At 42.8% G+C, this 14,664-nt stretch overlaps 1 protein-coding gene across 3 annotated transcripts in view; it reads right to left on the bottom strand.

The window, feature by feature from the left end:
- Nucleotides 1–14,664, bottom strand: part of Tmcc3 (transmembrane and coiled-coil domain family 3) — a 261,814-nt gene that overhangs the window by 244,751 nt on the left and 2,399 nt on the right. The window contains exon 1 of one of the 3 annotated variants that reach the window (XM_078052995.1): nucleotides 9,502–9,621. The exons of 1 other annotated variant lie outside the window; for it this stretch is intronic. In XM_078052995.1, the coding sequence (XP_077909121.1) occupies nucleotides 9,502–9,510 (9 nt within the window). In that variant the 5' untranslated portion in view covers nucleotides 9,511–9,621. Of the gene's footprint in view, nucleotides 1–9,501; nucleotides 9,622–14,664 lie in introns of those variants that run through there. One more of the 3 variants, XM_078052992.1, reaches the window with a different exon arrangement.

Raw genomic sequence — 14,664 nt, 5'->3', positions numbered from 1 at the left:
AAATATAGTGAAAGATAATATGTAGTGAAAGATATATATGTGTAGTATATGTAGTGAAAGTATTTAAATTCACAAATGTGTTAAATTCAGAATAGTGACTACCTCTGGAAGAGGGTACTCAGAGTTCCTTCTCTATTAAAGTTCTGTTTATTGGAGTATTTTATTAATGACAGTGATAGGCACATATCTTAAGTGTACAGTTAGAGAGTTTTTGTTTCTGTTTGCTTTTTGTTTGTTTGTTTTTGAGCACTGGGGATAGAACTCAGGGGCACTCGGCCACTGAGGCAGGCTCTGAACTCTCCATCCTCCTGCCTCAGCCTCCCAAGTGGTTGGGATTACAGGCATGCGCCACCGGGCCTGGCTCACAGTTAAGAGTTTTGACCAACATATAAATGCATATAAACCAGTTAGGAGAAGTCAAAACATTTTTTATCACCCTAGAAAGTTTCTTCATGCCCCTTCCTCATCAATCCTTCCCCAGAAACCACTGTTTGGATTTTGATGTTAAACATAACTTGGTATTCCCCACTCTAGAATTTGTCATTAATGGAATCACACATTGTGCATCTTTTGTATCTGGATTGAGATCCATCCACATACATGCACATATAATGAGTAGTCTGTTCCTTTTTATAGCTGAGTATATTACATTTTATAAATACACATCAGTTTATTCTGTTTGGGGGGACGTCTTGTTTGTTTGTTTGTTTGTTTTTCATTTTTTACTTTTAAGTTGTATAGGGTACACGGAACATGGCTATCAATTTTTTTTTCTTTTTTGGCAGTGCTGGGATCCAACCCAGGACTCTACTGAGTCACACTCCCAGCTCCTTTACTCTTTTTATAACCTAAATATTCCCTTTTTTAAAGTGTATGCCTCTGAGTGCTAGAGATTTTCTAGGACCTACACACAGAGGTGAAATAGCAGAGTTGTAGATTGTGCGTGTTGTCAAGTCTATTGGATATTGCAGGTTCCGGTTTTGGGCTATATGTCTTCTGAATCGGCACCTCATAATATATTGCCTGGGAATCTGCATTTGAATAAGCTCCCAAAAGATTCTGCTGTATAACAGGTTGTTTAAATCACTGCTTGGAAGTTCTCCAAGTGGCTTTCTATAACCCCAATGGCTTCAACTGTTATCACCTATATGCCAGTAACTCTTAAGTTTATAATTTTTTTGACAGGATTAAATCCAGGGGTACCTTACTACTGAGCTACATCTCCAGAACTTTTTAGTTTTAGACAGAGACTCACTCAGTTGCTGAGGGTCTTGCTAAATTTTTGAGGCTGGCCTCAAACTTATAATCTTCCTGCCTCAGTCTCCCAAACCACTGGGATTATAGACATGTGCCATCATGCCCAGATGTAAGTTTATAAATTTAAATACAACTTCTAAGCTGCAGACCTCAAAAACCATCTGGCTACCCAAAGGACTTGAGGAATCTTTAACTCAAAGTATATAAAATAGAAGCAACCTGTCCAATGCCATCATTTGATTTTTCTTCCAGTGTTTTAGATCTCAGTTCATGTCACCACCACACACTCAGTCTCCTTCAGCTAGAAACCTGAGAGTCAGCTGATCTTCACCACTCTCCTCCCTTTCCCTCCACGTCCTATCAGTCACCAAGTACTTTTGATTCTACTGCCAAAGCACTTCTTGAATAGAACACACTCCTGCATTCTCCTAACCATCTCCCTTGTTAGGCCTCTGGTGACTGTAACACCTCCTAACTAGTCTTCCACCTCCAATCTTGCCCCTCCAATCCATTCTATATCTAGTAGCCAAAGAAAACTCTGGAAACAAAAATCTGATTTTCAAAACTCTGCTGAAATGTTCTTTCACTGCCCCATGACACTTCATAGCACAACTCACATGGCCATTCCTGACCTGGATAGCCTCACTCTGCCTTTCCAGACATTCCAACCTCAACTCTTACCCTTGCATCTTTGTCCTTGACCTATGTTTCCAGCCACTCCAAATGCACCTGACTTCCTTAAATGTGCTACTGTACTCTTCCCTTTTGCATATGCTGTTGGTTCTACCTGTAATACAGTCTTCCTCCCCTTTCTCTGGCTGTCCTTTCAGCCTTCAAGTCTCAACCATTGCCTCATTCTATAAGGCTTATGAACTACCCTGACGAGGCAAAGAAGTCCCACCATAAGGAACTTTAGTACTTTATTTACTAGTACTTTATTAGTACTTTATTCTTCCTTTACATTAGTATGAACCACAATTCACAGTACTATTTACCTATCTTTGGGAGAGACGGCAAACTCCACAGGATAAGGGCCATGCAGAACTCACCCACAATGGATTCCTGGAACATAACAGGAGGGTCATTTTAAATGTTTAATGTCTGACAAGTCTTGTCCTATTATCTTTATTCTACATGCCAACAATGCGTATATAGCAGCCTTAGAGTTCCTTCAACTGGAGATATGCACAATTCTAAATGCAGAGAGTTATACGTTTTCTGCAGTGTCCACATTTTATTCTCCTACAGCTTTGGCAAACATTGTCTCTGCCAAGGGTGGCAAGACTTAGAACTAGCCATCTTGACTGCAAAACTTTAAAAAAGAAAAAAAAAAAGCCCCATGTATTTTTCAACAGTGTCTCACCTCAGTTACAAGGGAGGCACAATGCCTAAAATCTTGTTAGGATTACAATGATTGAAGTGAAAAGGCTCTTGGCAAAAGGATTGGAAGTTTATATTTTCTGTGTGCTGAGATTTTCAGTCTAAATCACAGCTGGGTGTACTCAGCTGCTGCCAAGGATGGAGGACACATGTAAGTTCATCAACCGTTTACCCAGAGGAGAAGCTATCAATTTTACATCCCCTCCTTCCATCCCTTTTTTCTTTTATTTTCTTTTTTAGCCTAAACATTAAGAGCACAGACTCTGATGCCAGAAGCCTGGTTTTACAACCTCTGCTACATCAATTCTTAGCTGTCATATGTTGGGTCAATTACTTAGCATTCAGTGACAAGCTTCCTCATTTGAAAATGGGAATTAAAAAACACCCATTTCATGGGTTTATTGTGAGAAGGAAATGATTAATTACATGTAAGACAGGGCACCTGGAGCTCAGTAACATTACCTTTTCTTATAATTGGACATACTAGGCTGGTAAGAATGGGTCTGGAGAAGAAGGGATGTGAAACGGAACAGCAGAAGCAAAGTAATCTGCTATGCAATAATAACTGAGCACTTTCCGAGATCATCATCAGGACCTCAGAAAAATGCTTGACCTCAGGTCAAGCAGTCCAATCACAGCTAGTCAAGAGCAGCGCTGAATTCAACCCAGGCAGAACTTCCTCCAGAGATCAAGTCTGGAACCACTAAGAAACCCTGTCTTCCATCTTCGAAACTTCTCCTTTGGGAAATGGAATTCCCAAAGTATAAGGGAGAAGGTGAACCAAAAGGATGTAAGGAAGAAAGCATAAACAAAATAAGGGCAGACTCACCTATTTTCACAATTTTAAAGAGGTAAAGTGACAGGTTTCCCTTCCTCATCCCTTTGCAGTCATCAAAGAGCCTGCTGTCTTTGTGGTCAGTTTACTTTGAATCCAGTAGGCCAGGTTAAAATAAAAACCATTGCTACAGACTTCAACAGACTGACAGATCCTTCTCAACCCAGTCGGATGGATTCAAATGTGAAACAGAAATGACAGACATGAAACAGAAGGCTGCCTAGGGTAACAAGACGTGCAGAGGTGCTCTGGAGTCAAACTGACAAAGGATTCAAAGCCTAGCTTGGCTCTGTCACACCAGAAAAAAGACATGACCTTCCTGAGAGCTTTCTTCATCTGTAAAATGGGAATAGGAACACTTGCCTCTCCATAGATAAACCACTTTGATACCTTTCCAAGAAGAACAGGGAGACAGGCACTTCATACTGGTAGAAGTAGAAATTAGTTCAATCTCTTTAGAGGCATTTTGGCAATCTCTCTCCCCATCTCCTTCAATTCAGCAAACTTACATAGCACTTAAAACATGTCAGGCAGGCTGGGGTTGTGGCTCAATGGTACAGTGCTTGCCTTGCATGCATGAGGCACTAGGTTCAATCCTCAGCACCACATAAAATAAGCAAATAAAGGTATTGTGTTCATCTACAACCAAAAACAAAACAAAAATTAAAAATAAAAATAAAACATGCCAGGCACTACACTAGGACTTGACAAATATTAACTTATTCCATTCTTACAGTAGGTTATTTGTAAAAATAAGCAGGATGACTCCCAACTCCTTTCAATGTATCCTTGTTCTTGGAGAGTCCCTCCCCTCCCACAGACTCTGAGCTTGGCCTCTGACTTGGTTTGGGATAACAGCAAATGCAACTTAGCAAAGTCTTGAAATGTGTTCATGCTTTGACCTCTTATGCTGCTGTATAGAACCCTGAGACCACCATGAGAAGAAGCCTGAGAAAGTCCAAAGAGCATGAGAAAGCACGTCTATCCCAAATTAGATCCTCAAAGACCAACTCCTCTGTAATCACCAGACTTGAGAGAGGCTATCCTATACCATCAGCTACCAGCTGACCACAGAAGCATAAAAGAATCCAGCAGAGATCCCTGGGTGAGCCCAGACTACCAAGCCAACTCACAGTTGTGAATTAAGTAAAGTAGTTACTGTTTTAAGCAACTAAGTTTTGGGGTGATTTGTTATGAAATACAAACTGATATACTCCTATTAGGTAGTTAACATAATTACCCCCATTTTGCAAAAACGCAACTGAGACAAGTGGGGCTAAACTACTTGCACAGGTTGTAAACAGCAGAGCCAAGACTGAACCCTGGGTAATTAGTGTTCTTAATCCCTACATGATACCGCTTTTTAAAAAGTTTTCATATCACTTGACTCAGAAATTCCACTGTAATTTAATCATATAGACATACTCACACACATGCAAAATCAGATATGTATAAGTTTATTTACTGTAGTATTATTAATAACAAAACACCAGATACTATATATCCATACAAAAAGTATCCCATATGCAACTATGAAAAAAGCAAGTAGACCTATAAATTCTCTTGTTGCAAGGTTCAGAAGAGTGTAGTTATATGCTACCATGTGCATAAAAAAGGGAAAAAAGTAAAAACATAATTGCATATATAGAACATACATACATATAAAATTTTTGGAAGGACACAAGAAATGGACTGAACATCAATTACACTGGGGAAGGAAACCACTGCAACGGAATAAGAGACACAATTTTCACTGTAAACCTTTTAATATCTTTGAAATCTTAAATTGTGTAATATATCATCTATTAATTTTTTACTCAAAAGGTTATGGAAATGAAGGGAGACAGTAGTAGATGCCTGGCACAAAGAAAACATTCACTAAATAGTAGCTACTATTATATTTTTCCACATCTGATTTCTAACTCTTAACAAAAATAAGGCTTTGTTTGGTGCGTGTGTGGGGAGGTGTAGTACTGGAGATCAAATTCAGGGGCTCTGACACTGAGCTATACATACTCACAGTCCTTTTTTCTTTGAGAGAGGATCTCACTAGGGTGCCCAGAGTGGCTTTGAATTTGCCATCCTCCTGCCTCAGCTTTCTGAGCAGCCAGAATTACAGGCATGCACCACCATGCCCAGCTAACACAAGTTACGTTTTTTTTTAAAGCAACCAATGCGCTTGAATTCCTGGCTCTGCATAGGAGACAGCTAATTTTGTATTCAAAAAATAAGGAATAAACCATTAGCTTGCAGTGTTCATGACATAAGGGTCAAAGCACTGTCAGCTTCTTGCCTTAGAACATTCGGGTTGCTACAACAACATACCACAGACTGGGTAGCTTATAAACAATAGAAGTGCATTTCTAACAGTGTGGTAGCTGGGAAGTCCAGGATGGAGGCCCTGGCAGATTCAGTGCCTGCTAAGGGCCTGCTGTCTGGTTCATAAGTGCCTTCTCCCTATGGCCTCACACAGGTAGATGGAGGAAGCTCCATGGGGCATCTTTTATAAGAGCACTAAGCCTCAGGGTTCTGCCCTCATGAACTAATCACCTCCCAAAGGTCCCACCTCTTGAGGGCCTCTTGTGGGTCAGAAATTCAACATATGAGCATGGGGTGGGGGACACAAACCACAGCACCACTATCAGAGAAACCCAATCATTGGATATTTTCTATCCTTCATTCTAATAGCAAATCTGCTCTCTTTCTATACTTATGCTGATCTGCCACAGATAAAAGATTGCCACATGATTAACCAAACTGTTAAATTATCTGCTTCTCCAGAACCAGGAATGGTCTGTGGCAGGGAAAAAAAGTTTGTAAGCAGTGGAATATAATGTCAAGAACCAGAGCTTTGGAGTCAGGCAAAGCTGGGTACAAATTCTAGCTATAGCCAGGCATGGTGGCACACGCCTACAATCCCACAGGGTTGGGAGGCTGAAACAGGAGGACTGTGAGTTCAGCAAAAAGAGCTGCTCAACAACTCAGTGACACCCTATCTCTAAATAAAATACAAAATAGGGCTGGGGATGTGGCTCAGTGACCCTATATTCAATCCCCAGAACCCCCCCATAAAAAAATTAGCTCCAACACTCAGCTGAGTGGCCTAGAGCAACACACTCAACCTTTCTGAGCTTACTATCTCACTGTAAAGTGTGATACCAGTTGCCATTTCACAGGACTCTTATTAATGTATGTACCGAAGAACAAGATACACAATAAATGTACACTGAAAGCTACTTTTATTATCATTTAGAGCTGAGGTCCAGCCACTTTCTTCTCTTTTTCTTTCTCTAACACACACACACACACACACACACACACACACACACACACACACACAACAATTAACAACCTTAGGATTCCCATCTCTCTTTCCTCTCCCATCAACAAGTTCAGCTCTCTATATCTCTCCATAACCCCTGCACACAAAGATGGTTTCCCTTCTCCACCACCATCCCATTCCATAATCCATTCTACACACAACAGCCACAGAAACATTAAAAAAAAAAAAAAAACTAGATCACTCCACTCCATTCTTCCACTTAAAATTCTCTAAATTGCATCCCTATACACTTAGCTGAAATCCAGATTTCTTACCATGGCTAACATGGCCCTCCACCTCTCTCCAACCTCCACTCCTACACATTTTATTGTGCTCCAGCCCTGGTGTCCTCATTCTGCTTCTCACACAGACTCACCTGCTCCTGCCTCAGAGCCTTTGCATCTAGAACACTCTTTCCCAAACCTGCACAAAGCTGACTTCATTTCATCAAGGAGCCCACAGTTAAAAATGCCAACTCCTCAGAAATGTCTTCCCTGGCCACACAACTAAAAGACTTCCCTCCCTAACTCACTCTCCATTGCATTATCATCTTGCTTCATTTTCTTAGCAGCACTCAACACGAAGATTATTTGTTTTTGTGTACACCTTAATTATCTAATTTCTCTTCTAGAATGCAGTCTCCAAGAGAACAAGGCTGTTGGTTGTCATGCTCCCCACCGTGCGAACTTAGAGCTTAAAACAGTGTCTGTCTGTAGTAGGTACTTGATATATGTCCTGTGGTGAGTGGTGATTTAAAATGCAGATTATAGGGCTGGGTTGTGGCTCCGAAGTAGAGCGCTTGCCTAGCACGTGCGAGGCCCTGGGTTTGATCCTCAGCACCACATAAAAATAAAGATATAAAAAATTAATTAATTAATTAATTAAAATGCAGATTACTGAGCTACAGTCCCAGAGATTCCTATTCAAAAGGCAAAAAGTATGGTCCGGGAATGCACATTTGTGAAAGCATCCATCTCAAGGCAGGTAGTATGCAAATCATAGGTTAAGACACTCTGGTCAGTGCCCTCTATCTCCAGATGTTGATGCTCGCTCTAACACGCACAACTTAGGCCTACAGATCCCATCTCTGCCTCCTTCCTTAATTACATTGGTGGCAATGGAGTAAAAGGACATTACTGACCCCTGAATTTGGAGTTCAAACAAATAATTCCATCAAGGCCAGTTTCCATTTCCACTGTTCCACCAATGTCAGGCATGCTAAATAACTGGGCAACCTGGCTGGAATCCTGTTCACCCCAGAAACACCTGAGAAGATTTGGACTCATTCCAAAGGTAAGTCAGGTAAATTTCCATATCAGCTCAACAGCCTTTCCAGAGGAAATTGGGATCAATTCCTACTTGCTCTCTACACCCTCCAAATATCAGTCTCTCTCTCTCTCTCTCTCTCTCTCTCTCTCTCTCTCTCTCTCTCTCACACACACACACACACACACACACACACACACACACACACACGGAAGATTTAATTCCATGCACCAACAAAAAGACCCGAGTTCCTTTTGAAGCAACCTAGCAACTGCGAGGCAGAAATGGTTGGAGGTGCTGCTTCAGGTGACCAAAATAACAGGCAAATGCAAACCTTACACATGCCAGTCCCAAACTCCAAATAAAATAAATGAATGGGCTATTTCTGGGAAACAGCCTTACTCCGTTTTTCCCATTGCTTCTCAGTCTTGCGTCTTCGGGAAACACCCACCCACCCCTTCTTTAGCATGTAAACTCATCAGAGTTGGCCTTGGGTCCTTCAAGAGAGTGCTGAGTAGCCTTCCTTAAGTTTCTTTCACGACTCTTCCACACTCCAAGTGCCAATATCCTGCATCCGATTAAGTGTCCACCCCAAAGTTAAAATCCAACAGGACTGGTAACCTCCGATGGCACTAACACCTTATGTAAATTAGCTGGCCCAGAGAGGTAAGATGCAGCTACACTAGGCCCTGCGTGCTCCCGGGCTGTCCTTAAGGTGGACTAAACCCCGCAGCTGAGCCTTTTATTTTCGTTTTCCCACTGAAAACTCTGGCTGCAAGGGAGGGCGAGCGCAGGGCCCCTCACACCTGCTGCAGGGAAGTGGCGGCTGCACCCCAGGGCCACCCCCCAGCCACGTGCCGGGCCCCCCTCGGGAACTCCGCGCGAGTTGCCGCTCGCTGCACCCAAGGATTCTCAGGAGGACATTCCTGGAGGCGACCCGCGAGGACCCCCCAGTCTACACCCACCGTCCCCGCCCCGGCCGGTCCTCCTGACCTTCTTGGGCTTACCCTTCCCACCCGCCCCCTCTGGGTAGGCGCCAAGGGAGGCCAAGAGACGCCCGCAAAGTTTCCGAGGCTGCCCAGGAAAAAGCGGGGTGCGGAGCAGCAGCCTCTAAACAGACAGAGGGGCGTGCGAAGAACCGAGGAAAGGGCTCCCCTAGAAGCCGGAGGCGCGGCATGGGCGCAGTAACCCCGGCCCCGATGGCCAAGGCACTGGCGCGACCGAGGCGGGAGGCCCCCCAGGGGCCACCTCTCTCCCACGCCGTCCCTGGGGTGCCCGCTTCCCGCCGGCGTGGGGCCCCGCGCGACCCCGCCTCGCCCTCAGCCCTTCCCGCCTGGCTTCCCTGCGAGCTCTCCCGCCGGCGGGCGGGGAGGGACGCGCTCCAACGCGGGCCGACCGCTCGCCACCTGCCCCTCGCGCGTGTCTGCGACGGCGCACTCACCCTCCGCATGGTGCCGGGATGTCCGGGTCGGGCGCGGCGGCGACGCGGACGAGACGAACAGGCGGGCGGCGGGCGGCGGGCGGCGGCGGCGGGCGGCCGGTCCGGAGCTCCGCGCGCACACGCGTGCGCCGCGGCCGCCGAGCGGGCAGGGGCGGGGCGGGCGGGGGCGCGCAGGGGCTGCGGCGGCGGCGCGGGGCCGGGACCCTGCGCGCCCTTCTCGGGGGCGCCCAGCCCTTCTTTCCTCTCCCTCGAGTTCCCGCTGCACCTGGGTTCCCCGAGGCCCGCACCGCTGAGCCCTAAAAAGTTAGAGCTGAACGTTGGGCCCAGCTGCGGGGAGCCAAGTTGGAGGAGCGAGAGGCACCGGCTCAGAGCCAAGGTGGGACTTCTCACCACCTCCGGAGAACTTTTCCCCCCCTCTGGAGGAGAAAGTGGCCCGCCCATCAATGCCCGTCCCTACTCTGAAGATTCTGCGATTGTGTTTTGGAAGTCCTGAGCATTCGTAAGGTTTTGGGGGATAGGTTGAGAGTTAATCCCGAATTGACCCAGGGCAGGAGGAAAGAATCACACGAAACAACTTGTTCCCGTTAAGCAAAAGCTCTCAGCAGAAAAGGGGCCCGCACCTCCATTCCTCAGAACCCACAGGTCTGTCTGGCAAATCCTGGGTGCGAAGATTTCTCATCACAAACGCCTCCCCACCCCCACCCACTCCTCTAAACCACGTGGAAAGTTCATCCCCAAATGCTAATGCTTTTGGAGGAAAGAAGATGCTGGAGTTGGGGGATATACTCTTGCTGGTCATGTAAACTCTATACATTTTTGAGCTAGGAGAGTCTAGGATCCAAATCCACAAGAAAAAGGGCAGGGTGGTGAGTGAGAGTCTTTGGGAAGAAACCTGCCCTTTCTCTGCTTTGAGTGCTGAACAAAGTAACGCAAAGGGCGCAGAATTCAAGACAGTCTGGATTCTGTGTAGAAAAATATACAAATAAATATAAACATCCGTCCTTGTTTGCCAAAGGATCCTTTGTAATGAATATAAGGACGCTTGCCTTTCAAAGCCGGCTGTGACAGGTTAGCAGGCAGACAGCAGTGGGCTTGATAAACACCGAGCGAAGGCTTGGTAAACACTTCTAAAGAAAGCCTTAGCTTTTGCATTATCTGGCTGCCAATTATTCTGGCTGATCAGTATTTATCACCACTGTCAAAGAAATACCGTTATAATTTTCCAACATTGATAAAGAGTCAGCAGCACTACAGAGACCATAGTATTACACGAAATGAGTACCTATGGTCTAATGAATAAAAACTTCTTGTCTGGATTTCTCTTTGGTGTCTAATAGCACAGATAAGGGGAGGAGCGACTGGTATGGGGGAGGGCGATAAAGAAAGAAAATTAATAAAGCCTGCTATATCCCTTTTTACTTTCTTTTATGATCTGCCTACAGTGGGTTTATTCCTCCCTTGATACGAATCTTAGGATTTTTATTTGGTGTTTTGCCTGTGGGAGAATAATAACAACATTTCTAAGTGTATTTACTTTTTAAAATTTTTTTAGTTGTAGGTGGACACAATAACCTTTATTTTATTTTTATATGGTGCTGAGGATCAAACCCAGTGCCTCATGAGTGCAAAGTGAACACTCTACTGCTGAGCCACAAACCCAACCCCAAGTGTATTTACTTTTGAGTTGTGTGCTTTACTTGTGTTATCACTTGCAACCCACACAACGTATGAAGTATATCTATTATGATTTTATGTTTTTTTCAGAGGAAGATACTGAGGCTCGGAGATGATAGGTAATTTGTCCAAGGTTACACAGCTTGTTATTGGCACAGCCTGGGTTTCAGCTCAGGCAGCCCACTCATCTAATGCTATGCTTTGCTCCCCTACAATGCTGTTTCTTATCAAAGGTGCAACAGTAGAGAGATGTTACTGGAGGTAAAAACACAGATCAGAACAGTCATTTCTGATCTCTGGGACTTAGTTTCCTCATCTGTAAAATGAAAACTTGGACTAAATAGATGCATTAAGGGCCTGTCCAGAAGTTTAAGTTCAAGATTTACAGTGTATTTTGTGCTTAGCCCTGTGGAAAGTCAACCTGGAGAAAAAATGCTTGTTACTTCATTGGTTTATATAATGTCTTCCAAAAGCCCCTTGTTTTAACCCCAGTTTATGCTATTTTCTACAACACTGCCCTTCTCCTCCTTAATTAACATTCTTTGATTTGTAAATGCAGCACCTAATCTAATTGATAGTAATTTCTTACTAAATTTGAATAAGACCCCTGGGGTTTTTTTGGGGTGGATCACTTTCAATTGAGCAATTGTTAGTGTAATCTTCAAGCATTAGCCTAAATAATTTTTAAACTTTCTTCAGAAACAAAAACAATTATTCAACTGTACCAAATAAATGTCAGACAACACATCAGTTGCTACTGGAATACATTCACACTGCCCATCAAGGGAAATTCTCATGTTTCCAATGCCATTACTAACATGAAAAACTAATTTAAAAGTGAAACTAGATTGAATCAGATTTTTCCTTTGAGGAACAGGCATAGGGAGGGGCCTTTGTTTCATATGTTTTAAGAATCTCCCATGTTTTAATGATAGTTTTCTCTGTTTCATGCTATCATACCTCTATTAGCCTTCTAAATTCAGACATATTGTTTCCTTGAAAACCCCTAAGTTTTAAGAACATGGTGTGTTTGTTCCTTTTTCAGTTGTGTAATAGTATCTCCACTTATTGCAAACAGTGATCTTCAAGCTATTGATCTTCAGACTAGATTCATAAGTTGCCATCTTTGATGCTATAGGATGTGGACGTGTACTATTTTCAGGAGGTCAACCTAATTTATTTCATTAGTTATAAATGTAGATAGACATTTGAAATAAAGTTGAGCAAATGGAACCAGTTTATAATCTCACATAAACAGTAAAAGAAAAATGAATAAGTTGTTCAGCTGTTTGTTGATAAGAAATATAACCAATTAGCATAATTTCTTACCAGTTTGTTATCCTCCATTTAGAAATGCATTAGTAATGAAATATTGTTTATCTCTGCCATATTCTTAAATTAGAATCATTCAGAAGGGATCTATTAATACCAACTATGGTGAGAGATGGAAATACATTAATGGTTGAATCAATTTATGTTTCCCTGGAACAGATCAAGAATAATTTCAAGGAATGTTTATTACAGCTACATGTATTGAGCACTTTTATGTTCTAGGCACTACGACAAGCCATTTTACATGTATCTATTTCATCTTCCAAAACCCTATAAGATAGCTGTTAGTATTTCCTCTATAAAGGGTGTATGAAAGATTTAGCAACTAAGATGCATCAATCTTAAATAACTTGCCAAAGGTTGCATGGATCTAACCCAAATCTGTCTGACTCCAGAGCCCAAGAGATTAACCAATGACAGATGAATGATAATATATCACAGACTCTTCTCACTCTGAAATTTCTTCAAAGCAGTGGAAATATGAGCCAAGAATTTTATATCCAGTAAAACTGACTTTCAGGAATTATTCTCAAATAGAATGAGCGAAGAAGGGGTCCTTAAAGAAGATGAATCCTCAGCTTGAAAAGAGTTACAAGGTTAGAACTAGATGAGTGAAGAATATTTTTCATAAAGAAATGAGCAACAATGTGGAGGTGGTTACAGCAGAAGCCAGCTCTGAGGTGCTCCTGAGACACATGATTAATAAGGTAAGCCCGTTAATGAGGGGCTGGAGATGCTCAGCAGAGGACCATTGTACACATTCCCTACATTTTTAGTGATATATCACAGTTCTCAAAGATATTATGGTCACTTATTTTGTTGTAGAAGATCCATATGACTGCTATGCTATTTCTTTTCCTCTTGCCCTTGTCAAGGGGCCTGTTTGACTTCCCTGAACCACAATCCAGGGGCTGGGCATTCCATCAGTCCTTTTTTATGGGAGGGGACTAAAGAAGCAGGGTGGGGTAGAAATAGCTTACCTATAGCTAATGTGGCATTTGTCAGAGAATTGTGGTTCTGCTCTCTCCTCTGAGGGTCTGTGCCATGGTTTGCCCCTTAATGGATATTTTTAAAAGACAAAACTTACCCTCATTCTACCCCAACAATGTTCACATATTTATTTCCATACTGTTTCCTAGTCTTTGTCTACACACATGTCTTTTTGCACTCTGTTTGTGTGGTCATCTCTTCTGCTGGACTATGAGCTCCTTTAAAGAAGGAACTATCATAATCCTTACATCTCCAGAGCCTATAACAAAAGAGGTATGTTCCAAACACATTTAATAAATATGTTCAAACTATATTGTAGGCTGCCATTTCCCTCAATATGTGGCTTTCCATGTTTTTTCAAAGCCTTAATAATTACCATTATTGGCTGTTTACTATACACATCTTGCCAGGTGGGATGGCACACACTTGTAATCTCAGCAACTCAGGAGGTTGAAGTAGGAGAATTGAGAGCTAAAGGCCAGTCTCAGCAATTTAATGAGACCCTAAACAAATTGGTGAAACAAATTTGAAACAAACCCTGTCTCAAAATAATAAAAGGGACTGGGGATATGGCTCAGTGGTAAAGCATCTTTGAGTTCAACCTCTAGAAGCAAAACAAAACCAAACCACATATCATTGATACATTATTACTTAATAACCGTTTATGTTGCCATTTGAGTTGTTCTCACTGTTGAAATTCTCTTGTTAGCTAATAGTTGGGGACATAATATAAGGAGAAAGATTTGAAGAATGACAATGTGGGCACAGTAGATCAAATGGTCCAGAGGTAGAGAGATAAGCAAGGAAGCCAACCTCAGTCACATAAAATCTTGCTGATGAAATATTAAGGCCAGAACCAGGGTGGTGGTTATGGCAATGTGAAGGAAGAAACATTTTCTATAGCCACTGCCAAACCTGGAAAGACATAGTCATGTATTTACCCCAAATGGGGCTGAATGCATGACAAACAGTGGCAAAATTGTCCCAATGGAAGCACTGTTTTAGCACCATGGACAGCTCCTGGGTTGTAAAGTAGGCGCTCTAGGTGGTTCGTGGCCTTTTTAAATAAACAATAAGTAATATTGATTGAGCATATGCTCAATGAAAACTTTACATGCATTAGCCTATTTAATTCTCATAAAGAAAAAAATCACATAAAGCTTATAC

Source organism: Ictidomys tridecemlineatus, chromosome 6 (genome assembly GCF_052094955.1).
Source record: "Ictidomys tridecemlineatus isolate mIctTri1 chromosome 6, mIctTri1.hap1, whole genome shotgun sequence".
Lineage (NCBI taxonomy): Eukaryota > Metazoa > Chordata > Mammalia > Rodentia > Sciuridae > Ictidomys > Ictidomys tridecemlineatus.
Note: the sequence above shows the minus strand (reverse complement) of the source record. Positions and strands in the feature narration are given on the sequence as shown.